The following is a 26,720-nucleotide window of genomic DNA, read 5'->3' as shown; positions in this document are numbered from 1 at the left end:
TGGTGTAGGCAATGCAGGACTAGCATGAAGAAGTGATGTAAATGGTATAACGAAGAGCAAACTATGACAATTGGAAGAGGAATTGAGAAAGGTTGTAGGTTGCATGTATTCTTTACATGGTAAAAGATTTGCAGGGAGAGGTGATATACATTGCATGTAGTACAGCAGGGAGGGGGCTGCTGAACTGCAGAAGAGGGGAGGGGTCACTTTCAGCTCTGAGATACAGCAACCGCTGCTACCGAAGGAATAGAAAATGGTGCATTTGTAATGAATACAGCATCTTGGGATCAAGGTAAGATGCAGGATGTTATTGCAATATAATAATATATTCCTTTAGTCTGAAGGATGTGCTCATGATAGAGGACCCTGCTGTATATAGACAACTTTTGGATTCACATCTTCATTTAAATAAAATAGGTGATGAGTTCTGGATTAAATATCCGTATAGAAGGAGGTGGAGATAGGTTCTTAATTATTAGATATCTGAATACAGGGAGGAGATGGATCAAGAGTTAGATATTCATGTACATTGCAGGAGGAGGACAAATTTCATGTCAGCTATTGTATCTGTACAGTAAAAGGTGGATTTAGATTTCTGGAGTCAGAGATCCATGAGAAGGATTCTAGCTAAGGTAAGCATAGAGCGAACAATATACATGTGGTGGGTAGGAAAGTGCGCTGATTCAATATAGGGTGTGCTGCTACCTTAGAGTGTATGTTGTAGAATAGGTAAAGAAATCAGGTGCGCTGCCCTAGTGCATATGTGCAACATACAAAATGATGTAAACAAATAAACCAAAAATGCAATAATAATGCAAAAAAATGAAAACGTATGCAAATCGTGTAAAACAAAAAATGTCCAGAAGGTGACTAGTGATACACCAATGTGCAATAAACGTCCATATTATAAGTCCATAAATAAAGTGCAAAAAATGGTGACAAAAACTTCCAGCTTGGGGAAAGGTGAACTGTGATTGGAAGGTGCAAAGTCCCACCACCAGCTTGGCCTCTTACCAGAAGTTAAACGTTAAGGGCATATATGAATATGACCGCTCCAAAGGTCATGCAGCCAGGTAGAAAAGTTCCCAGAAATACAGAAGGCACTCTGACACACTCGTGCTCCCTAGACTCTTACCGGACAAAAGCCAAACAAGAAGCCTGGTTCTATGGTGATGAGTGGTCCTGCCGGGGGTTACTGGACTCTAGGATGGCTGATGTAGTTGCTTGTGTCCAAGAGGAACAGACCCAGTCAGAAAGCCTGACGAAAGAAGATCCTGCCAAAGGTGGCTAGACTCTGATTGGCTGCTGTAACTCCTTAGTCTGGTCGACCTCAATAATAGGGGACACAACAGAGGGGACCGCAATGGTGCATTACCAACAGTAGATTTTTATTAAAACAAATGGTTGCACTTACAGTTGTGAAGACAATAATAGCGAGTTCCCTCACGGAGGAGCTGTATGGCGGGGTCCGCCTGCAGTGCGGACCGCTGCCTGGTCTAGATGTGATGACGCGGCGCCTCCTCTCTGACGCGTTTCTCCCGATAGGGCATCCACTTAGATAGGAGGTGAGCCTTCTGGTTCTAGGGAATGATGAGTGGGTAATCACATGGTTATGTGAAATGTGCACTTCCAGTTGTTACGACTGAGCACATCACCCTTCTGACAAAAAAAACCTACCTCCTATCTAAGTGGATGCCCTATCGGGAGAAACGCGTCAGAGAGGAGGCGCCGCGTCATCACATCTAGACCAGGCAGCGGTCCGCACTGCAGGCGGACCCCGCCATACAGCTCCTCCGTGAGGGAACTCGCTATTATTGTCTTCACAACTGTAAGTGCAACCATTTGTTTTAATAAAAATCTACTGCTGGTAATGCACCATTGCGGTCCCCTCTGTTGTGTCCCCTATTATTGAGGTCGACCAGACTAAGGAGTTACAGCAGCCAATCAGAGTCTAGCCACCTTTGGCAGGATCTTCTTTCGTCAGGCTTTCTGACTGGGTCTGTTCCTCTTGGACACAAGCAACTACATCAGCCATCCTAGAGTCCAGTAACCCCCGGCAGGACCACTCATCACCATAGAACCAGGCTTCTTGTTTGGCTTTTGTCCGGTAAGAGTCTAGGGAGCACGAGTGTGTCAGAGTGCCTTCTGTATTTCTGGGAACTTTTCTACCTGGCTGCATGACCTTTGGAGCGGTCATATTCATATATGCCCTTAACGTTTAACTTCTGGTAAGAGGCCAAGCTGGTGGTGGGACTTTGCACCTTCCAATCACAGTTCACCTTTCCCCAAGCTGGAAGTTTTTGTCACCATTTTTTGCACTTTATTTATGGACTTATAATATGGACGTTTATTGCACATTGGTGTATCACTAGTCACCTTCTGGACATTTTTTGTTTTACACGATTTGCATACGTTTTCATTTTTTTGCATTATTATTGCATTTTTGAACAATATACATGGTCTACATTTAGACAGTAGAGGACAATTCCTAGGCCAGCTCTTCTGCAGATGAGGAGAAGGGTTGTCTGTGTGTGTCTAAAAGGGAGTAGGTTCTAAAAAAAAATGTATAGGAATCCATTCACACTTGTGCAAAATCGTTTCAATCTCCATTGCGACTTTACCCTGTTATTTTATGCAACTTTGGATGAGTGCGACTTTATTACGACTTTCACCAATGTGATCTTTTTTTTTTTTTTTTGTGCTCTACAAAGTCATTAGACATGTCAAGAACAGAAAAATGTGTTAAGTTTATTTTCTAACGAATTCCAAATTTTCAGAACAATTTGAATTTGCATTGGTCGAAAATTGAACGACCAATTGGAATTCTGTGTGAAGAATAGCTGCTTGTTAATTTCAGTCGCACAGCTATGAACGGTTATCATAGGAAAATCATGGGGTCCAAAGTCACATGACAAGTCGCATAAGTGTGAATGGGGCCTAAAGATAGATTTAGGATCAGATACCGTAACCGTATACAGAGCAAGACCTGATTTCCACATGTGTGTTTGCCAAAAGGATGATATGACTTTTAGTATAGAGATATATAGAAAATAGGCTCCAGATAAGGTATAAAGTGCAGAAGACTGAAGACCATATATCTATGGAATGAAAGAAACAAATCTTAGGCCCTGTATCAGACTAAAGATCATACCTCCATGGAAAAAAGGAGACAAGTCCTTGAGACTAGGTCCTGTATCAGAAAATAGACCATGTAATTATGGAATAAAAGAAACAAGGGATAGGTTCTTTATGAAACTGGAAACCATATATCTATGGAAGGAAGGAAAGAGGTCCTAGGTCAGGTATCATACTGGAAACAATGTATCTATGAAATAAAGTAGACAGGTCCTAGGTCAAATATCAAACTGGAGACCATATGTCTAAGTTCTGTATCAAATCAGAGACAGTGGGGGAAGTTACCCAAACTGGAGCAGACAGAACCCGGAGCAGCTGTTCATAGTAACCAGTCAGCATCTAGCTTAGCTTGTCCAGTTTAATTTTGAAACTGAAAGTTAGAAGCTGATTGGTTGCCATGCACAACTGCTCCAGGTTTAATAAATTCTTCTTAATATATCTCCTAGGTCCAGACTGAAGATCATACATCTACTGAATAAAGGAGTCAAATCCAAGCTCCTATATCAGACTAGGCACATACTTATGGAAGTAAGGCTCGGTTCACACTATTGCGATGCGGGAAGGCTGCGAATTCGCAGCCTGTTCCCGCATCGCACACGCACCCCCGGCAGTTCACACTGCCATATGCGATCCGCTGGGGGTGTCAATGTAATCTTAACGACACCCCCAGTTTGATCGCATATCGCAGTGCGATCGTGCAGTTCGCACAGGATCGGATCGCACAAGTGTGAACCGCTGTGCGATCCGATCCTGATGCGGCAGCAAAATTGCCTCCAGTGCGTCTTTGCTGCGGGTGCGGTGCGAATTTAGCCATACAAACTGTATGGCTAAACTCGCACCGCACAGCTGATCGCATGTCATGTCGGAGCAGTGCGCTCCGACATGACATGCGAACCCGGCACACGCAGAAGTGTGAACCGGGTCTAAACCATACATCTATGAAATGAAGGAGACAAGTCCTAGATCGAATATCAGACTAGATAGCATTTATCTGTTGAATGATGGAGATAAATCATAGGTCCCATATCAGACTTGGGACAATGAATATACAGTATCTGTAAAGTGAAGAAGACAAATCCTAATTTTGGTATCAAGCTAGAAGCCATATATTCACAAATTTAAGGAGACAATTCTTAGATCCTGTATCAGAAAGCATATAATTATGGAATGAAGGAAATTAATCCTAGGCTCTGTCCTAGACTAGAGTTCATATATTTGTGGTAAAAGGACAATCCTGGGTCTTGTTTCACATATACTGTACGTTTATATAGAAGGAGGTGGGATCTACGATGTTACCATTCAGAGAAATGGCGAGACCAATTTTATATCAATTCTCTATCTACTAAGGGGAAAAGAGGTTTCTAGACCTGAATATATAAGTTCAATGGAGTTAGACCAATTTAAGATTTGATATGTACACCGACTGAGAGAGGAGGGATTGTGGGATCTGTACAAAGAGAATAGTGAGGATCCATACACATGGTCTGTCTGATCAGGTCCGCCTGTCAGTTTTTAGGGCTGACCTGATCGGACCCTACAGTCTCCTCTATGGAGCAGCGGATGCATGTCCGCTGACACCTGCCACCATCCAATCTGATCACTATTAAAAAAAACAGACGATTGGTGGTCCTATTTTCCATCCATCTGGCCAATCAGATGAAAATGGACAGGCAGGTCCATTTCTATCCAATTTCCCCATAGAGAAGAAAGGGACTGTGTCCGTGTCTGCTCTGCACAGTGAGTGGAGATGGACCTGCCATCCCTCCTGCTCAGCAGGGATCAATTGAGCGATCCCCCACTGAGCAAGCAGAATTCGTAACACAGAGGCACCCATGTGAAAGGACCCATATCCTAAGAGAAAAATAGGTTCAGTGTTTTCATTGAATGATCATCTTAAAGGCTCAGTCCACCTAAAAAGGAATATTCTAGTTACAGAAAGAGCCTAGTGAGATGAGTTAACCACTGGCTTTTTAAATGACATAAATATTCTAACAGCAAGATCTCTCTGCCATAACGTAATTTAGGAATAATACACAATTGATAAAGTTGAATAAAGTAATATGTTAGTCACTAATATTTCTCACACCCCTGTACATTGTGTTCCCTGACTGAGAAACACATCTAAAAGCTGACACTTCTTGCCCACCTTGTTATGGGTGTCTCTTCTCAGCTTTATGTATTCCAGCTTTCCTGTTACTTTCTTCATAATATAAATAAAAAAATAACAGGGATGGTGGAAACCCATCATAATAGTCACAGAAAGTGTACAGACCCAGCAACTCAGCACAGTGATATCACCAATAGTGTTCCTGAGAGATACACTATATTCCCAAAAGTATTGGGACATCTGCTTTTACACCCACATGACCTTTTTTTTTTTTTTCACCCACATGAACTTTAATGGCGTCTTAGTTCGTAGGGATCAATATTGAGTTGGCCCACCCTTTGCAGCTATAACAGCTTCAACTCTGCTGGGAAGGCTGTCCACAAGGTTTAGGAGGGTATCTATGGGAATGTTTGACCGTTCTTCCAGAAGCACATTTGTGAGGTTAGGGACTGATGTTAGAGAGAAGGCCTGGCTCACAGTCTCCGCTCTAATTCATCCCAAAGGTGTTCTATCAGATTGAGGTCAGGACTTTGTGCAGGCCAGTCAAGTTCCTCCACCCCAAATTCGCTCATCCAATTTTTTTTCTGACCTTGCTTTGTGCACTGGTCCAAATTATTTGGTGGAAGGGGGATTTTGGTTCGGGGTTGTTTTTCAGCGGTTGGGCTTGGCCCCTATAGTTCCAGTGAAGGGAACTCTTAAGGCGTCAGCATACCAAGACATTTTGGACAATTTCATGCTCCCAACTTTGTGAGAACAATTTGGGGTTGGCCCCTTCTTGTTCCAACAGGGCTGCGCACCAGTGCACAAAGCAAGGTCCGTAAAGACATGAGTGAGCGAGTTTGGGGTGGAGGAACTTGATTGGCCTGCACAGAGTTCTGACCTCCACCCGATAGAACACCTTTGGGATGAATTAGTGCGCAGAGTGCGAGCCAGGTCTTCTCTCCAGCATCAGTGTCTGATCTCACAAATGCGCTTCTGAAAGAATGGTCAAACATTCCCATATACACACTCCTAAACCTTGTGGACAGAAGAGAAGAGAAGAAGAGTTGAAGCTCTTATAGCTGCAAAGGGTGAGCCAACTCAATATTGAACCCTACGGACTAAGACTGGGATGCCATTAAAGTTAATGTGCATATAAAGGCCGGTCTCTCAATACTTTTGGTAATATAGTGTAGAAGTCACTGTCAGGTGGTTTAACTCTCCAGCATCTGCAACCAACTGCAATTTTATTTCTACATGGACTAACCTATTAAGCAGCAGTTGGTTAGTCATTTACCTGAGACTACCTCTATTTCATTTTGTATTTGTTTTTGTCATCCAGGTGATTCTCCATGGAACCTCTTGGACATGTGCAGCTGTACGACACAGACTTTGTCCAAAATGGCCGGGCGGTCACTGTCCTGTGGGCTTCCTGTACCCTCTTCCTAGGCATCTTGGAGATTGTGGTGCTCCTGCAGCCCGCCTGGGTTGTAGGAGGGGAGGGTAGTGGGCAGTTTGGACTTTACCAGGTGTGCGAGGAGTCAGACTGGGGCACCGAATGCAGGGGACCACCAGCTGCTCTGGAGGCTCTCCCTTCTTTCCAGACAGCAGCCGGGTTCATGGTTGGGGCTCTCCTGCTGGTTCTGTTCAGCCTGGCTTGCATTGGACTGCTGTGGTTCTGTAACTCAGGGACAGTTTTTAAGCTGTGTGCCTGGCTTCAGATCAGTGCAGGTAAGGAATGGCATTGGACAGTTTCAATATATCTGGGTTTTATTTCTTCAAGTAACTTTTTCTCAAACTGGGGTAGTCATTGCTTACCACCTTCTGAAAATGGCAGTTGCATGGATGTTATGGTGAGCCACAGTTTTTATTCTTTTCTGAATGCCTGACTTGGAACATGTATGCAGATCAGGAAAGTCGGAGTAAAATCAGAAGTCCTTATCTGCGCAATTGTTCTGGGTTAATGACTCAATCAATGGAAGTACGAGGATCAACATGACAATCAGCCAACTAGAATTTTCAGGAAGGGGGATCAAAGCTATTGCAATATTTGCAGAAAAAGCACATCTGATGTAATTTTCGAGCCTAACTAATGAAAGTGGTAGAGCCAACATTTATGTCAGGTCATTTCTGTCAGTGATCCTATTACAGGCATCACTTCCTGTCCTTATGATGCTCGTAAAGAAAATGGGTGAGCCGTTGTCAACACTTCCCCACTCTACTCAAAGTATGTTTTTACCTATGGAAGAGATTTCTATCACTTCTATTCCTGGCATCATAATACTTGTCTATCAATGCCTTCATCTGCTTTTTTTTTTTTTCTTCTCTCCAAAAGAATGTTGCCATCTTTGTTCGGGCCTTATTTGTAGCCACCATCTACTTCTTAGACTGAGATGCTGGCTCACTTATGTAAACTCCAATGTCTGTGCAGTGCTTGGCTGTGTTCACAAATGTCAGCCCCTTGCTGCAAAGGTACAATGTACCCTAGTGATCACTGGGGGAGAGATGATTCCTCCTGCCTGCAGCAGACTGATGGCATCATCTCAGCCTAGGCACAGTCACTTGCCAGGAGCTCAAGGAATGTTTGTTAATGATAAAAAAGTAAAGCTCTTAAGAAATTATCCTCTGGTACTTCCCTTCTTCTCCTCTTGGCAGTATCCCAGGTGCCATCCTCTGTAGAAAGGCAGTCGAAAGGGAGTGCATGGTACAGGTCGCTGCGCTAATATACAAAATGGTACGTGCATGGGACATCACACCCACATGCACCAAGTAAATGGAGGTTTTCTGAGAGTAATATAATATCATTAAAAATTACCTGCTCCTTGAAAATGCATTACATAGCAACATCACTTTCCTCCTCTTCTCGCAGTCCCTACTGATGCTGTAGGCTCCTCCCCTCCTTTGGGTGCCTCCTGTAGCAAGCCACAGGAGGCGCCTGTGGATGCATGCTCTCACAGGGTCCCACGCTGAGCTGTGAGCAACGCTGGGGATGGAGACATTTTTGGAGAGCTGACATGGAGCCAGGTAAGTATTTAGTGTCAGGTTGAGGTAGGACACGTAGTGGAGCACTTTTTTGTCAGAAAATGTTTTATTGGTGAACTTTTTCAGCATGCATAAAAAGGTATATGTAGACTCCTTGTCTATAGGGTCTTATAGGGTCTACTATGTCAATTTAGTTTTGGCTGGGCTGTAGTTAACTCAGAGCGACTGTATAGTTTTTCACCTGGTTTTTCCCTAAACTTCAGTTGGGTTGTGATTTTTCCCTTTCGCCAGTGGGTGTCATTGGAGCCACTGGTCATACTAAGAAATTTCATACACAAAACTGAGTAATGAATACCGTATTTTCCTGCGTATAAGACGACTGGGCGTATAAGACGACCCCCCTATTACATGATCTACCGGTAATACTTATACTTAGGTTACCTTGGAGATATTATACTCGGCGCATAAGACGACCTCCCATTTTTGGGGGATTTTTTTGAGGTTCAAAAGTAGTCTTATACGCCAGAAAATACAGTATTTATATTTCCTTCAGCCAATTCAGTAGGAGGTTTAGGCCACTGGTGTATGTTGGAGGAGGATATAAATATTTGGGACAGACTATGCGCTTGCTCTCTTCCTATAGGCTGAGCCCAATAGCCTGTTCTGGCGCCTAACGTGTTCTTAAGTGGTCCTGAAGCTGTCATGCCTGGTCTGGAGGAAGCTGTGCCAAGGAAGAGACCCAGGGGAGGACCCTTGCTGGGGAGAGCCAGAAAGAAGGCTAGTCTCTCAGAAGGGCCTGTTGACTCACTTTGAGGAATTTGGGAGGGAATGTGCTTACAGTGTTGCTGGGTCCGGTTAAGGTTCTGACACTGTGTAGCTGGACATTGACCTAGATGTGGAGAGTCTGTAAGTTATCTGCTATGGTGTCTGGAACCCCTAGCCCTCACCTCAATAATAATTTGCAATAAAACTTTAAAAAGACAATAGTGACTCAGCCCTGGGGTGAAATGTTAGCCCACCCCTGCCTCTGAAGGTCCTATCCTGTGTTTTCGAGTGTCAGAGGGGGCTATAGTGCAATAGTTGAGGGAAAATGGGTTGTGACAGGGCATTAAAGCATTCAGTTTATAATACATGAAACAGCAAGCATTCAGTATACCAGCACTATGCCGAAGTGAGAAGTATGCCTCATAGGAAAAAACAGGGCAATAGGAAGGGGAACGAGAAAGGTATACACAAAAAAGGGGAGGTTGTAGGAAGGAGGGAAGGTATACAAATATGGCACCAGGACAACTAAGGTCAGTGATATCATTATTCCCAGACACAAACAAACCATAACTAAGGCCCAATCTAGGCCCATTAAGATATAAGTCTGTCCTTTACTAGATCAACAGGTGCCACTTTAGGCTTTTCCAACCAGGCTCCCCACATTTTCTCATTTCCATTGTTGATAGGTCAGTTTTTCTAAATGAAGGTAAGTATTGCCCTACTTGATCCATGATTTATCCATAGGAGAAAAGGCTGATAACCACTTCATAGCTATTTATAGTGCCTTGAAAAAGTATTCATACCCCTTTAAATTTTCCACATTTTGTCATGTTACAACCGAAAACATAAATGTATTTTATTGGGATTGTATGTGATAGACCAACACAAAGTGGCACATAATAGTTTAGGTGGATGGCCATGTCTTGGTAGGTTTGCAGTTGTGAAACTGCAATGGCTTTCTTCTTGTCACTCTTCCATAAAGACCAGATTTGTGGAGTGCATGACTAATAGTTGTCCTGTGGACAGATTCTGCCACCTGAGCTGTGGATCTCTGCAGCTCCTCTAGAGTCACCATAGCCTCTTGGCTGCGTTTCTGATTATTGCTCTTCTTGCCTGGCCTGTCAGTTTAGGTGGGCAGCCATGTCTTGGTAGGTTTGCAGTTGTGCCATACGCTTTCCATTTTCGGATGATGAATTGAACAGTGCTTCCTGAGATGTTCAAAGCTTGAGATATTTTTTTTATAACCTAACCCTGCTTTAAACTTTTCCACAACTTTATCCCTGACCTGTCTGGTGTGTTCATTGGCCTTTTTGATGCTGTTTGTTTACTATGGTTCTCTGAAAGACCTCTGAGGTCTTCACAGAACAGCTGTATTTGTACTGAGATTAAATTACACACAGGTGAACTTTATTTACTAATTAGGTGACTTCTAAAGGCAATTGGTTCCACTGGTTTTTAGTTAGGGGTATCAGAGTAAAGGGAGCTGAATACAAATGCATGCCACACTTTTCAGATATTTATTTGTCAAAAAGTTTGAAATGCATTTATCATTTTCCTTCCACTTCACAATTATGTGTCACTTTGTGTTGGTCTATCACATAAAATCCAAATAAAATGCATTTATATTGCACAGGTGAGAAGAGTAAAGCCGGCCATAAAAGGTTCAAATCAATCCAGCTATGAGCAGGCGGACTGTACCCATGTTGATCCATCGATTGACTTGAGTACTACCAGTATGCTGAATTTCTAGCATACAGATATTGCCAGTGGCTAAAGCCACTAGCAATAATAATTGTGCTCTCCCATGGTTGCAGGAATGAAAATCCCATAATCTATGGCCTGCCTAAAAGGGATCGGAGAATCAAACACCACACTGACTATGTCCACTATACCAGTGGTCGCCAACCTTTCAGAGCTCGTGGTCCACGTTATTTTACATGGCTTAGGCTGGTTTCACACACTCCGTAATGCGCATCCACCTGCTCAGCAGAGGATTTCTCCGCTGACCCCCCCCCCCCCGCTGTGAGCAGGTGGATGACAGGCCTGTGTCTGCTCCACTATGCAGAGCGGACACGGACACAGCCCCGCTGTTCTCTATGGGGCTGACAGATAGAAAAGGATCGACTGTCTGTTTCAAACTGACTGTCATTCGATCCGCCGGATGGATGGGAAATGGATCCCCCACCCGTCTGTTTTTGGTACACAGGATCAGATCAGATGCTGGCGGGTGTCAGCAGACATGTGAAAAATAGAGAGCAATGGCTGGTTCAATCAGGTCTGCCTGTCAGTCAGGCCGTCTGTGTGAAACCAACCTTATACACACAATGCTCTGGTTCTCTGCCCTCCTCCCCCTGGATCACACTAAGGAGATTCACTCTTTCTAATTATCCTGATCATCAGTTTCGCTGGGAATGAACGATAGGGAAATTCCAAATGTTGAGTTACCACCAGAAGAAAAATAAAGATGAAATTTTTCAATGGGGACACTTGTTCAGATGAAAACTGACTAAGGGGGTTCCGCACATTGGAGCAATACCCTCTCACTTCCTGTTGAGTTTACAGGACAGGATGAGGAGGAGAATCTCCTTAATGAGACAGATGGCAAAATCAAAACTGAGCTATTTAACCCCCCCCCCACCCCCACTCTATCTAAAATTAAAGGTAATTAGAGGTGAGAAATGACAGTATTGTCACCTACTCCAATTATCCAATTATCAGAACTATCATGTCATTATTTTTTAGTCCTGAAAAAACAACATGTAATGGTTGTGCACATTGGACATTTGCTCTCTCCCCCTCCTTTTAGTTCATACACAACCCTTAGTGGCATGGCAGACATCTCTCATATACCAATCAATACACATTTCATGGGCCCATAAAACTGTTGGGCTAGACTGCTTGAGTGCAAGAGAATTAACAAACATTGAGTCATAAATACCTCAGTTGGGATCCTACAATACACATACCCGTCTTTAGGTAGAATCCATCGTCCCAGTATATTCCATAACCTCTACAATCATGGCAGCATAGCCAGGATATGGACATATTTACCCCCCCCCCCATGGGCGTAGGAACCGGGGGGGGCGGGGGGACACATCCCCCCCAGAAAATAATGCGGGGGAGACAGGTATGGTGAAATCCCCCCCAGATTAGTGGGATTTACGACCCAGAAAGGCGCCGATTGGCAGCCTTCTGGGGGCGTAACCTGGGCGCAGGAAAGAGCACTTGGCCACCCCCACCTTTGTGATGTCCTGGCTGTGATTGGTCCAGTCTCCAGCCTGGACCAATCATCATCCAGGACATCTGATCGCTGATGTCGCAATGGGGGCGGTGCCGGTGCGTGCGTCAGTCACTCACCATCACCGCCGCTCACCTTCCCGCCAGTTCCCACCGCAGAGAAGAGGAGAGGCCGCCCGCCGGTTCCCGCCGCAGAAGAGGACGAGGGAGAAGCCGCTCACCTTCCCGCCGCCGCCGATAGCCGTGCCGCCGCCAGGTAAGTGCATTGGGTTGAAGGGAGCATGCACGCTGGTCTCTGCATTGATTGAGGGACAATGCTGTGGCACTCTGCAATCATTGGGGTACAATGCTGACTGTGGCACTCTGCAATCATTGGGGTACAATGCTGTGGGCACTCTGCAATCATTGGGGTACAGCTAGCGTGCTGAACTCTGCATTGATGGGGGCACGGAAAAGCATATACCTGGCGAGTAAAAATGCTGTCCCCCCCAGATTTGTGTGGGTTCCTACACCCTTGGGAGAACCGGCCCAATTCCTCCACTAGGCGAACTGGGCATTCGAAACCTGTCAAGTTTATATTCATTTCAAAGTTAAATTCAGGCTGGACAATAATTTACATGTTAGCTGACTGTACCCGGTAGGTACTCAGAGATATGAGTATGTTTAGAAAACTGTATTTAGGACATAGTCATAAACATAAGGACATGTCAGAAACCACACCTCAGATGCTTAGTTGGTCAGATGGCCTCTGTCAACACCCCTTTGTTACCAGAGAAAAAGAGAATGCTGGGAAAGTTGGAGAACTCTTGTTAACATCAAACTAAGGAACAACTAACAGGACTTGTGAGAGACATTGTACTGTTTTTGCCTATTCGCTGGACCCTGCTGAAACCAGGACATTGCAAGTATTCTTCCTTTCCAACTCTTTTTTTTTTTTTCTGTTGTTGTATTGTCTCTTTATTTCTTTGCAACAAATATTTTATTTGCACCATTTTGACCTATTTTGGCCTAGACTTCATTAGAAAAGCCTGTCTTGAGCGTTTTATGAGCGTTTTGTCCACCCCTAATTTCCTCTCCCTCTCCTCCCCCTAGTGCTTTCTATTGGCTAAACAAAAACGCCTGAGGCTGTAAAACTTAGTACACTTCTAAATGCACTACTGTATAGTATAAATCCTCTGAACATACCTATCGGTGGTGACAGTGTGCGTTACAGAAGTTTATTCTAAAATCATAGTTGGTATATAAAATGTCCATATGCAGCGCTCCAAGTGGGTATAAAGTTGATTAAAGATCAAAAAAGGATATAAAGATGAATGTCCTCCACCAGCCTGTGTGTCGATAAAACACACCACACCACCCTGATACAATCAAATCTGCTTACCAGATGATCAGCAATAATGCCCAGTGTATTTGGAGTCAAAAATATTTTTATTAATATATTAAGGCAATACAAACAGATGAACTAGGCACAACGATAAAATACATGAAAACGAGCCATAGGGTGAAGTGCAGACCCAGCCAACGGCTATCGCCCATAGCCAGCCTGCACAGTCACCATAAATGTAACAATAGGATTAAAAACGTTAAGTCTAGAGGTTGAAAACAAGGTGAAGCAATTGCAAACTATAAAGTGAGGTACCAACCAGAAAAGAGATCCTGTTAAGCAATATCAACATTAAACGTAGGAATGTGTAACTCATCTCAAGGTGGGGGGAAATTTGCAATTGGTTTAAGGCATCAACCAAATCTCATGACATAAACATAAGAAAGAGAGGGAAAAGGAAGGAAAAGAAGAAGCAGCCCAAGGAGGCCAAAGAAAGGGCAAAGGGGGAAAGAGGAAGAAGGGACAGAAAGAAAAGATGAAGGGAAGGGAAGGGATTAGGAGAATTTGGAGTCTGGAACCAATTATATAAGAAATACACAGTAAGTTACACGTGATGGGAGGCAATACAACAAGCTACCTGGGGGAATGCCCAGTGCATTTAAATGACTTCCAGGCTTCATCCACAGGGAGATCCACACACTCTCTAATCAGTATAAATATATATCGTAGACTCAAGGATCCGACTGATAAATATTCTTCCACTCGATCAAATAAGTACACCCAGAAAATAAAGGGACTCATAGGGCAGTACGTAATAAGTAGATGACAATTTATTAAAATTGTACTTACAAATTCCAGCATAAAATGAGCAGTAAAAATCAATATAGCCGCGGCTTCTAGCGTGCTTGTGTCTTTCTCCGGGATCAACTGACGCGTTTCGTCCAATCAGCCATTGTCAGTGGTGTATCCCTACTTCTTCCCTCTTCTTCCCAAATTTTTTATAATTGCTAATATTGTGATGGGTTGATAGGCCTAAAGCTATCTGGTGGCAGTTTGGAGTTTAAATGGTGAATTCCCTTATTAACTGAACTCAGTGACAATTCCTCTTAGGCTGCTGGCACCTAGATTGTGGGCCTGCAAGCTGGAAAATCTTTGTGTCTTAACTGCTCTGCTCTGATTGTTTGTTTGCTATGGATTGCTACTTTTAACACATCATCCCTGCCTTGCTCTGTTGTATAATAAAAAAAAAAAAAAAAACATTCTTGCCACTGACCTTTGTTAACTTTTTTTATATCAATTTTTTTTAAGCCTTGTGCCAAGCTTTGGGTTGCATCCTCTTCCCAGATGGATGGGATTCTGCCGCTGTCCGCCCATTGTGTGGCTACCGCTCAGACAGATATGAGCTGGGGACATGCTCCATACACTGGGCATATATACTGGCCATACTGGGAATATTCGACTGTCTTATTCTGTCTGTACTGGGTTTCACTCTCGGGAAACGGCACGATGCCCTGAATCCCAGTGAGGTCAAGTACCCCAAAAAAGGTGAGTGGTCCGTTCTGTATATTCTCAAGACACATTTTTCTTTTTCTACTTGATTGTTAACCACTTCAGCCCCGGAAGGTTTACCCCCCCTTAATGACCAGGCCATTTTTTTGCGATACGGCACTGCGTTATTTTAACTGACAATTGCATGGACGTGTGACACTGTACCCAAATAAAATTGATGTCCTTTTTTCCCACAAATAGAGCTTTCGTTTGGTGGTATTTGATCACCTCTGGGTTTTTTTTTTGTTTTTTTTTGCACTATAAACAAAAAAAAAAAAACAGACAATTTTGAAAAGAAAACAATACTTTTTACTTTATGCTATAAAACACATCCAATAAAAAATTCATTTCTTCATTAAAATAGGTTAATATGTATTCTGCTACATATTTTTGTTTAAAAAAATCCCAATAGGTGTATATTGATTGGTTTGCGCAAAAGTTATCGCGTCTACAAACTATGGGATTTTTTTTATTTTTTTTACTAGTAAAGGCGGCGGTCAGCGAATTTTAGCGGGATTTAGCAGACAAATTGGACACCTAACCGACACATTTGACATTTTTTTTGGTGACCAGTGACACTAATACAGTGATCAGTGCTAAAAACAAATGCACTTTCACTGTACTAATGACACTGGCAGGAAGGGGTTAACATCAGGGGCGATCAAAGGGTCAAGTGTGTCCCTAGGGAGTACTTACTAACTGTGGGGGTGTTGCACTTATTGGGGGAAGACAGAGATCCGTGTTCCTGCTTTGCAGGAACACAGGATCTCCATCTTGTCCCCTTGCAGAATAGCGATCTGCCTTGTTTGCATAGGGAGTGCTTTCTAACTGTGTGGGGGTTGGCTTAACTGGAAGAAGACAGAGATCCGTGTTCCTGCTTAACAGAAACACAAGATCTCATCTTCCTCTCTGACAGAATGGTGGTCTGCCTTGTTTACATAGGCAGACCGCTGTTCTGCCCCTCCTGTGAATGATCGGCAGGTCTCGGCGGATATTGCGTCCACCGGACCCGCTGATTGGCTCCCACTGTGTCCAATCACAGCAAGAGCAGTTCGTCAGTGGCGCGTGCATGAACGTGTCCCGGGCCCTGTGCACAAAATCACGTACTGGTACATGATTTCGCACAGGAGGGCCGCCCTGCGGCAGTATATCTGTTTGGGGCGATCCATAGGAGGTTAATGCATTTGCAACATCATTAGTATTAGATTATGGAAGAAAAGCATATTTCATATATCCAGCTTGTCCAATTATCTCTCGTTGAGCCAGTCAGATCTTGTACTCTGCTAGGATCAGTTTACCCGGGCAATGCTTGCAGCAGTTTTGCTGCTCATACGTGTAGTTAGTATTTTTCTGACTAAGGGAGTGCAGGTCCAGTCTGTGAATGTAGAAATCAGATCTTAAAGCCCAACTCCAGCCAAAATATTCTCATTAGATAGAGTGGAAGGGCTGTTTCTGTTTGTGTCTTCTTTGTAATACTCCCTCACTTCCTTTCTTTTTAAGGGTCCTTTCACACAGGTTTCCACCCAGCGGACTCCGTTTTGCTCAGCGGGGATCGATCCGCCGATCCCCGCTGAGTAGGCAGATGACAGCTGTGTCTCCGCTCTGTGTGCAGAGACGGAGCTGTCAGAGCCCCGCTCTCCTCTATGGGAGATCACATGAAAACGGACCGCCTGTCCGTTTTCATCCAATCCTTTCCGATCCGATCCTCCAGACAGATGGAAAATAGGGTTTCCATCCATCTGGATTTCACGGACAGGATCGGATCGGAGAGCAGCGGGTGTCAGCGGACATGTCACCACTGACATCCGCTGCTCCATAGAGGTACATGGAGAATCCAATCAGGTCCGCCTTAAAAAAATGACAGATGGACCTGATCGGAAAGCCCGTGTGAAAGGGGCCTAAGAGGTGTCAGACAAAACAACAAGTAAGTCAAAATCCATCTAATGGGGACACAGGCAGCACTAAAAACACATTTTGTAATAAAGTGAGGAATATTTAAGTTCACCTTTTGCCTTAATATATTTGTATATTTGTCTAAGTATATTTGTATAAAAAGACATCCCACTTTCCCATCTCAGAAAATTAGGAGGCATGATATCGCGTTTACACATTTGCTGCCATTGCTGGTTCTCCATGCAAACTATAAAATTCCCAGCATGCTCTGGGTTCTGTAATTTAGCTAGATCAGCCGCTGATTTCATAAGTACATTGAAGGTTGTCTGCTCTCCTTACTAACATAGCAATACTGTGATTTATTGCTGTGTCCTTGTAATTAATCTACATCCAGCTGGGACTGTGCGTCTCCTCGCTGACCTTGGTGGTCTGTTGCATTAACTTGGTGGTAGGCGGTCATTTATAAGAGCTGATTCAGTGTTCTGGTCAGGTCCAAAGATCAGAAATATATAAATATATAATTTATATATATATATATATATATATATATATATATATATAAAAACAAAGTAAGGTTTTATTATTTCATGCAGGTAAATAGCTGAGACACATAGGAACTGTTTTTTGCACATACTCTTCTGATCGACCCATCTTGTGCTATATCCCTTCATAAAATAGAAAGGGTGACAACACCGAAGCCTGGATTTGTACATTGTGTAGCGGGGCGGCATTTTTGCAGCCACTATCCCCTGCTCTTTTATTCTGGTGGATATCTACAAGCTTATTACCACATTACAAGTAGGCTCTTGGAAATTTGCATGCATTAGTTGGAGTACCAGCTTGACACCACCAGGACATCTGTGAACCGGACTGGGAGAGAGATGTGGCTTTTCCCATGGGGCAGTGATGGCGAACCTTGGCACCCTAGATGTTTTGGAACTACATTTCCCATGATGCTCATGCACTCTGCAGTGTAGTTAAGCATCATGGGAAATGTAGTTCCAAAACATCTAGGGTGCCAAGATTCGCCATCACTGCCACAGGGGATACTCTCTAAGCGTGCAAAATCATAGGCTCTGGTAAGCAATTTGTCTGTCTGCACCTGAACCCTGGTGGAAGCGAATCAGTGGATGATTTGGGATCTACCTACTTAGAACACCAATAGAGCACATTTTTTTGCACTTTAAAGGACTATTTGTACTTTTCTCACAACTCATCTGTACTTTTAGAGATCCGTTGATTCATTTATCTAATTGATTATCTGCACATATGAACTATATTTTGTATCACTATTATACTTGCTTGTGTAAGACAACGATACTTACATTTTGCACTTTATATGCTACAACTGATATATGAAATATTGTGTCATTTTTTTACACGTTGCTTTTTGTATTGTTCACGATTTAGAATCTTTTATTGGCGATTAATATATTTTTACAATATTTTGAGACAGCGCACCTTGATTTAAATTCTTATGTTATACATACCTGCTCTGTGCAATGGTTTTGCACAGGGCAGCCTCTTCTTTTTTGGATCCTCTGCTGGCTCCTCCCCTGGCTGAGTGCCTCCAATTGCACTCGAGCAGGCTCACTCCCGGGCCACGATCCTGTGAATTGACATTGTCCATTCACATACAGACCATGGCTCAGCCCAGAACCCCACTCTCTCCTCATTGGCTCACTGGCTGTGATTGACAGCAATGTGTGAGCCAATGTGGAGATTGTCCATTCACATACAGACCATGGCTCAACCCAGACCTCCACTCTCTCCTCATTGGATCACTGGCTGTGATTGACAGCAATGTGTGAGCCAATATGGAGATTGTCCATTCACATACAGACCATGGCTCAGCCCAGAACCTCACTCTCCCCTCATTGGCTCACTGGATGTGATTGACAGCAATGTGTGAGACAATGAGGAGATTGTCCATTCCCATACAGACCATGGCTCAACCCAGACCTCCACTCTCTCCTCATTGGCTCACTGGATGTGAGTGACAGCAATGTGTGAGCCAATGAGGAGATTGTCCATTCACATACACACCATGGCTCAGCCCAGAACCCCACTCTCTCCTCATTGGCTCACTGGCTGTGATTGACAGCAATGTGTAAGCCAATGAGGAGATTGTCAATTCACATACAGACCATGGCTCAGCCCAGAACCCCACTCTCTCCTCATTGGCTCACTGGCTGTGATTGACAGCAATGTGTGAGCCAATGAGGAGATTGTCCATTCCCATACAGACCATGGCTCAATCCAGAACCCCACTCTCTCCTCATTGGCTCACTGGATGTGATTGACAGCAATGTGTGAGCCAATAAGGAGATTGTCCATTCACATACAGACCATGGCTCAACCCAGACTTCCACTCTCTCCTCATTGGCTCACTGGCTGTGATTGACAGCAATGTGGGAGCCAATGAGGAGAGAGAGAGACCCAGGAGAGCCGCTGCTCTTATGCACATCGCTGAATCGAGATGGGGCTTAGGGAAGTATAAGGGGGGGGGGGCTGTGGAGGGGGAGCTGCACCCAGAAGAATTTTTTTACCTTAATGCATTAAAAGATAAGTTCACCTTTCATAACATGTTACATGTTACACCCATATTCGGGTGTAACATGTTACAGTTTGCATGCACCTGCACAGGCGGGTGGCTAAATGGAGGCTGGCTCCACCCACTCCAGACCCGCCCCATAGGGGGCAAAGGTCAACAGGCGGGTGCGGAGTGGGTGGAGCCAGCCTCCATTTAGCCACCCGCCTGTGCAGCATGCAGCAGCAGCAGCATTTCTTGGCTCTGAGGAAGGGGGTTCGCCCTCGAAACCCGTCAGCCTAAGCCACAGCAGCTCTGTGCGATTCACCGCACACGGTTCAGCATCACGCAGTGCCTGACCGCATTTGAGTCATTTTCACGTATTCATGGAATTGTTGATATGTGTGTATTATCACACTATTCTTGTGAGTATATTTTATGCATTTTACTATTTTAATAAAAGTTTTTAGTGGTAATGCACTAGGTCGGTGCGCCCCTCTTTTTGTTATCTTTCTTCAGTTTGTATCAGTTACCCTTGGTCCGGACGTGGAAGCAAGACCTTCAGTCATACCCATCCATTTTTATTGGAAACTTGCCTCTTCCTTCCCATTATTGCACTTAAGTGCAGGAGATTTGAACTACATTTTGGTATCAGTGATCTGCTGATCGCTGGTGCAATGCTTTACAGGCTTCAAAAACAAAAAATAATAAATGCACATTTTTTTCTTGTCATAAAGTAAACTTATCCTTTAAGGTAAAAAAAGCCTTCTGCCTTTATAACCACTTTAAACTTTGACAATAAAACCTAGAAGCTGATTGGTTTCTGTGCAGAGCTGCACCAGAGCACTCTCCAGTTTTTGTAAATCATCCCCTAAGGCATAGGCGTGCGCAGGGGGTGTTCTGGGTGTGCCTGGGCACACCCTAATCACCCTGTGTGGTGCAGATTCCCCCAACAGAGCTTCTGAAACCATTGTAAAAAAAATAAGAAAAAGATAAAAAAGATAAAAAAATAAGAAACTATTGACAGGTCCACTGCTCTACTGACACCATCCACTGCCCTACTGACACAGTCCAGGTTTAATTTTTTTTTTATTATTATTTATTTATTTAAAGCAGTGTGTGTGTGTGTGTGTGTGTGTGTGTATATATATATATATATATATATATATATATATATATATATATATATATACAGTGCTGTATCTTGGCCTAGGCCAACAAGGCCCAGGCCTAGGGCAGCACTTTGCAGGGGGGCAGCAAAAAAGCTGCACCCCACATGGAAAACAAAACAGCCTTCTCCTGGCTCCCGCATGAAAAGGGTCCCCAACGGCTTGCACTACACTTTTAGTATAGTGCCAGTCCTATGGGGCAAATCAGTCTGGCACCCCCATAAAGCGGTCACACTGCTACCTGCTGGTACTAATGGGCACTAATAGGCTTCACTGATGGCCACTGATGAGCTGCACTGATGGGCACTGTTTGGGCTGTACTGATGAGGCCGCACTGATGAGGCTGCACTGATGGGCAGTAATGAGGCTGCACTGATGGGCACTGACAAGGCGGCACTGATGAGGCTGGACTGATGGGCACTGATAGACTGGTTGTGGTCTGTGGTTTACAGATGACAGGGCGGGTCATAAACAGGAAGGGGTGTGGCCTTTACAGGAAGAAGTGGGTTATATTTAAATTAGGGGCTGCACAAGTTTAGCCAGGCCTAGGGCAGCACAAAACCTAAATACACCACTGTATATATATATATATATACACACAGACATACATTTCTCTATATACATATACTGTATTTTCATGGGTGCACACCCTAATGCAATAGGCTGCCCATACCTATGCCCCAGGGTGTCCAGCAGCACTATGTGAAGTAGGCATAAAACTAAAACGGGGAAGGTTTGCCATTTTACCATTCCCCTTGTGTTGTAGATTTACAATATCATACTTGTCAACAAAATGTAGAGAGAAATCAAGTTACAATTTAACCTATGGTTACATTACTGGTCTGTTCAGAATATGCCGAATCAGGTTTAATGTTGTTTATGTCTAATTAATGTTTTACAGATTTTACAGAGGAAACCTTGTGATCACCAGTGACAGCGAGAAGTTTTATTTTCCACTTGCATGGTGTTTTTTTTTTGTTAAACAGCAAGTTATTGGTTTATGTATTGTATTTATTTTTGTGTAATAAAAATTCATGGAAATTGTGAATTGTATTTCAAAGATGTGTGAGATTTATTCATCCGGAACCTTAAGTTTGACACTATTGTCTCAGCACCATTTGCAGGAAATTCACAGTTTTGTGTGTAAAGATGTGTGCTAGTATGTCCCTACCAGTTCCATGTTGAACACTGTCGGTGATGTGGGCCATTGCGCTCCACATCACGACAGTTAAAAACTTTGTTAAAAACGAACCAAAATGTACATGAAAAACAAATGCGCAGACCAATTGTAGAGAGACCATGAAAAGTTTATTTCATCATAAACAAAAGTATAAAGAGAATAACCGCGCTTCCAAATTCAAGTAATAGCAGCCAGCATTAATCAAAATAAATGATAAAAAGTAAAATAATATAAATGCAGCGCAAATAAAGTCCACAGTATGTGATGAATCCACAATCACAGACACCTCGATGTGTGAAGATGGGACAGCAGTGGATAAGATAGAAACAGCCTACATCTCCACCACACAGAAACAAATGGCCTCTTACCAGATCCTATTGATCACTGCTCTCACAGTGATCAAGAATGCCTTGAAATCTTTCAAATAGATCAATCTGAAGGACACTCTGCTGGGTCTTGGATCATCCAGGAAAAGGTGGTGTAATAGTATCAGCTCTCGTGTGTACCAAAAAAGATAAAGGAGGACAATGGTGCAGTGCGTTCCAAAAATAGTGTATTTATTAAAATAAGATTACACTCACCATATAAAAGATAAAATCACGCATAGAGAGAATGTAGTAGGTATCCAATCATCCGATTATAAGCCGCTGTGCAGTGGCAGACTCCTTCCGGCTTGTGACGTGGAGTTTGCCCACATACAGATGTCACAAGCCTGAAAGAGTCTGCCACTGCACAGCGGCTTATAATCAGATGATTGGATAATTACTACATTCTCTCTATGCGTGATTTTATCTTTTATATGGTGAGTGTAATATTATTTTAATAAATACACTATTTTTGGAGCGTACTGCACCATTGTCCTCCTTTATCTTTTTTGGTACACACGAGAGTTGATACTATTACACCACCTTTTCCTGGATGATCCAAGACCCAGCAGAGTGTCCTTCAGCTTGATCTATTTGAAAGATTTCAAGGCATTCTTGATCATTGTGAGAGCAGTGATCAATAGGATCTGGTAAGAGGCCATTCGATTCTGTGTGGTGGAGGTGCAGGCTGTTTCTATCTTATCCACTGCTGTCCCATCTTCACACATCGAGGTGTCTGTGATTGTGGATTCATCACATACTGTGGACTTTATTTGCTCTGCATTTATATTATTTTATCATAAACAAATGGACTGTTTAGGAGGTTCTTATGTTTAGATATGATGTGTGTGCTTAGGGGGGTTCTTGGGCTTAGAAATGTTGTGTGTTTAGGAGGTTCTTGGGCTTAGAATTGCTGTGTGTTTAGGAGGTTCTTGGGCTTAGAATTGCTGCGTGTTTAGGAGGTTCTTAGGCTTAGAATTTCTGTGTGTTTAGGAGGGTTTTGGGGTTAGAATCCTTGCGTGTTTAGGAAGTTCTTGGGCTTAGAAATGCTGTGTGTTTAGGAAGTTCTTGGGCTTAGAATTGCTGTGTGTTTAGGAGGTTCTTGGACTTAGAATTGCTGTGTGTTTAGGAGGGTTTGGGGGCTAGAATCCTTGCGTGTTTAGGAAGTTCTTAGGCTTAGAATTGTTGTGTGTTTGGGAGGGTTTTGGGGCTAGAATCCTTGCGTGTTTAGGAAGTTCTTGGGCTTAGAATTGCTGTGTGTTTAGGAGGGTTTTGGGGCTAGAATCCTTGCATGTTTAGGAAGTTCTTGGGCTTAGAATTTCTGTGTGTTTAGGAGGTACTTGGGTCTAGGAATTGCGTGTTTAGGAAGTTCTTGGGCTTAGAATTGCTGTGTGTTTAGGAGGTACTTGGGTCTAGGAATTGCGTGTTTAGGTAGTTCTTGGGCTTAGAATTGCTGTGTGTTTAGGAAGTTCTTGGGCTTAGAATTGCTGTGTGTTTAGGAGGTTCTTAGGCTTAGAATTGCTGTGTGTTTAGGAGGGTTTTGGGGTTAGAATCCTTGCGTGTTTAGGAAGATCTTGGGCTTAGAAATGCTGTGTGTTTAGGAAGTTCTTGGGCTTAGAATTGCTGTGTGTTTAGGAGGTTCTTGGGCTTAGAATTGATGTGTGTTGTGGAGGTTCTTGGGCTTAGAATTGCTGTGTGTTTAGGAGGTACCTGGGTCTAGGAATTGTGTGTTTAGGAAGTTCTTGGGCTTAGAATTGCTGTGTGTTTAGGAGGTTCTTAGGCTTAGAATTGCTGTGTGTTTAGGAGGTTCTTGGGCTTAGAATTGCTGCGTGTTTAGGAGATTCTTAGGCTTAGAATTGCTGTGTGTTTAGGAGGGTTATGGGGTTAGAATCCTTGCGTGTTTAGGAAGTTCTTGGGCTTATAAATGCTGTGTGTTTAGGAAGTTTTTGGGCTTAGAATTGCTGTGCGTTTAGGAGGTTCTTGGGCTTAGAATTGTTGTGTGTTTAGGAGGGTTTTGGGGCTAGAATCCTTGCGTGTTTAGGAAGTTCTTGGGCTTAAAATTGCTGTGTGTTTAGGAGGGTTTTGGGGCTAGAATCCTTGCATGTTTAGGAAGTTCTTGGGCTTAGAATTGCTGTGTGTTTAGGAGGTACTTGGGTCTAGGAATTGCGTGTTTAGGAAGTTCTTGGGCTTAGAATTGTTGTGTGTTTAGGAAGTTCTTGGGCTTAGAATTGCTGTGTGTTTAGGAGGTTCTTGGGCTTAGAATTGCTGTGTGTTTAGGAGGTTCTTGGGCTTAGAAATGCTGTGTGTTTAGGAAGTTCTTGGGCTTAGAATTGCTGTGTGTTTAGGAGGTTCTTGGACTTAGAATTGCTGTGTGTTTAGGAGGGTTTTGGGGCTAGAATCCTTGCGTGTTTAGGAACTTCTTGGGCTTAGAATTGCTGTGTGTTTAGGAGGTTCTTAGGCTTAGAATTGCTGTGTGTTTAGGAGGGTTTTGGGGCTAGAATCCTTGCGTGTTTAGGAAGTTCATGGGCTTAGAATTGCTGTGTGTTTAGGAGGGTTTTGGGGCTAGAATCCTTGCATGTTTAGGAAGTTCTTGGGCTTAGAATTTCTGTGTGTTTAGGAGCTACTTGGGTCTAGGAATTGTGTGTTTAGGAAGTTCTTGGGCTTAGAATTGCTGTGTGTTTAGGAGGTACTTGGGTCTAGGAATTGCGTGTTTAGGAAGTTCTTGGGCTTAGAATTGCTGTGTGTTTAGGAAGTTCTTGGGCTTAGAATTGCTGTGTGTTTAGGAGGTTCTTAGGCTTAGAATTGCTGTGTGTTTAGGAGGGTTTTGGGGTTAGAATCCTTGCGTGTTTAGGAAGTTCTTGGGCTTAGAAATGCTGTGTGTTTAGGAAGTTCTTGGGCTTAGAATTGCTGTGTGTTTAGGAGGTTCTTGGGCTTAGAATTGCTGTGTGTTTAGGAGGGTTTTGGGGCTAGAATCCTTGTGTGTTTAGTAGGGATGTAACGATATTGCCGCTATCGCGGTATCGCGATGGTTACTGTGTCCCGATATCGTCGTGGTTGGGGCACGGTTTTGCAAGCGGCAGATGATCAGGGGTGGCCGCTAGAAGAAAAAAAATAGCCGCGGCTGGGACCCGATTATTAGTCAAATTCACTGGTCTGGCCGCCGTCTGTCACTCACCTGTCACCTCCCTATGCTGCACAGTGCTTACTGCTTACTGGCCGAGACGAGGCGAGCGGCTGCCAGTTGGTTTGGAGCAGTGTGGGTGGGCGGGCTTGTGGGGCGGAGGCGGAGCCAGCGCACGAGAGCGGCGGAGTCGGACTCGGCGGAGCAGCTTCCAGGGCAGGCAGGCAGCCAGGCACCAGGAAACAGCACCACACTACACTAAGGCAAGAGCAAGACACCGGACCGCCGGTGAGTGTAATGTCACGGGTGTAAGTGAGGTGAGCTTGTGCAACATTTTAGGAGGAAGTGGCTGTTTATTTCAGCAATATGGTGCTGTGTACTAAATGAACTCACACTGCTGTCAGCGTTACCCTGTATGCCTACCAAAGCCTCCAGCTATCAGAAAGGGGGGAAGACACTCCAGTTCCCTCCGTGTGCAGCTACTCCACCAGGCCCTGTGTCCCTGTTGGCCGCCCATTCTACGTCACCATTCCAATATGGCATCTCAGTAGGGCATCTTCCTCGCTCAGCAGCCAGCAGGGGAGGAAGTAGCTGTTCCTAATCCTCCCCTACTGGGCATTATTCCCAAGGTCATGGCGTTATTATTACTGAGAACTTTGAGAACTGGAGCAGTAGGAAGGAAGGAAGGAACAGGCTCAGGATTGTGGGTCTAAAGATAAATTAAATGAAAAAAAAAAAAAACACTGACTCCAGTGCCACTATCATACTGATGGAATTCAAGTAGTGTATCTGTGGTCATTCATTATACACTAAACAGGAGGATTTGCAACATAGAGTTGGTTTTAGGGGGAAAGCAAGCATATCATATTTTTACTTAGTGAGTAAATATTCAAAGTGACTATCGTGAGCTATTTAACAATACCGTGAGCTTTTCCACAATATCGCAATAAATATCGTACCATGAGGATAATATCGAAATTGTATCATACCGTGAGATTTTGATATCGTTACATCCCTAGTGTTTAGGAAGTTCTTGGGCTTAGAATTGCTGTGTGTTTAGGAGGGTTTTGGGGCTAGAATCCTTGCATGTTTAGGAAGTTCTTGGGTTTAGAATTTCTGTGTGTTTAGGAGGTACTTGGGTCTAGGAATTGCGTGTTTAGGAAGTTCTTGGGCTTAGAATTGCTGTGTGTTTAGGAGGGTTTTGGGGCTAGAATCCTTGCGTGTTTAGGAAGTTCTTGGGCTTAGAATTGCTGTGTGTTTAGGAGGGTTTTGGGGCTAGAATCCTTGCGTGTTTAGGAAGTTCTTGGGCTTAGAATTGCTGTGTGTTTAGGAGGGTTTTGGGGCTAGAATCCTTGCGTGTTTAGGAAGTTCTTGGGCTTAGAATT

At 43.7% G+C, this 26,720-nt stretch overlaps 2 protein-coding genes across 2 annotated transcripts in view; one reads left to right on the top strand and one right to left on the bottom strand.

Moving 5' to 3' along the window:
* The window catches only part of PQBP1 (polyglutamine binding protein 1), a 408,542-nt gene extending 382,733 nt beyond the window's left edge, over positions 1 to 25,809 (bottom strand). The window contains exon 1 of the mRNA XM_082263422.1: positions 25,800 to 25,809. The gene's annotated coding sequence lies outside the window, so the exon portion shown is untranslated. The remainder of the gene's footprint in view (positions 1 to 25,799) is intronic.
* On the top strand, positions 172 to 21,593 carry LOC309560580 (LHFPL tetraspan subfamily member 3 protein-like; the record flags this gene model as incomplete). Its single annotated transcript, XM_082264204.1, has 4 exons — positions 172 to 292; positions 6,564 to 6,952; positions 14,838 to 15,074; positions 21,571 to 21,593. Exons 2-4 carry the CDS (start codon positions 6,574 to 6,576, stop codon positions 21,591 to 21,593), a joined length of 639 nt encoding a protein of 212 aa, XP_082120330.1. The 5' UTR covers positions 172 to 292; positions 6,564 to 6,573.
* Positions 25,810 to 26,720: the final 911 nt, after the last annotated feature.

Source organism: Pelophylax lessonae, assembly GCF_965119305.1.
Source record: "Pelophylax lessonae genome assembly, chromosome: 7".
NCBI lineage: Eukaryota > Metazoa > Chordata > Amphibia > Anura > Ranidae > Pelophylax > Pelophylax lessonae.
Note: the sequence above shows the minus strand (reverse complement) of the source record. Positions and strands in the feature narration are given on the sequence as shown.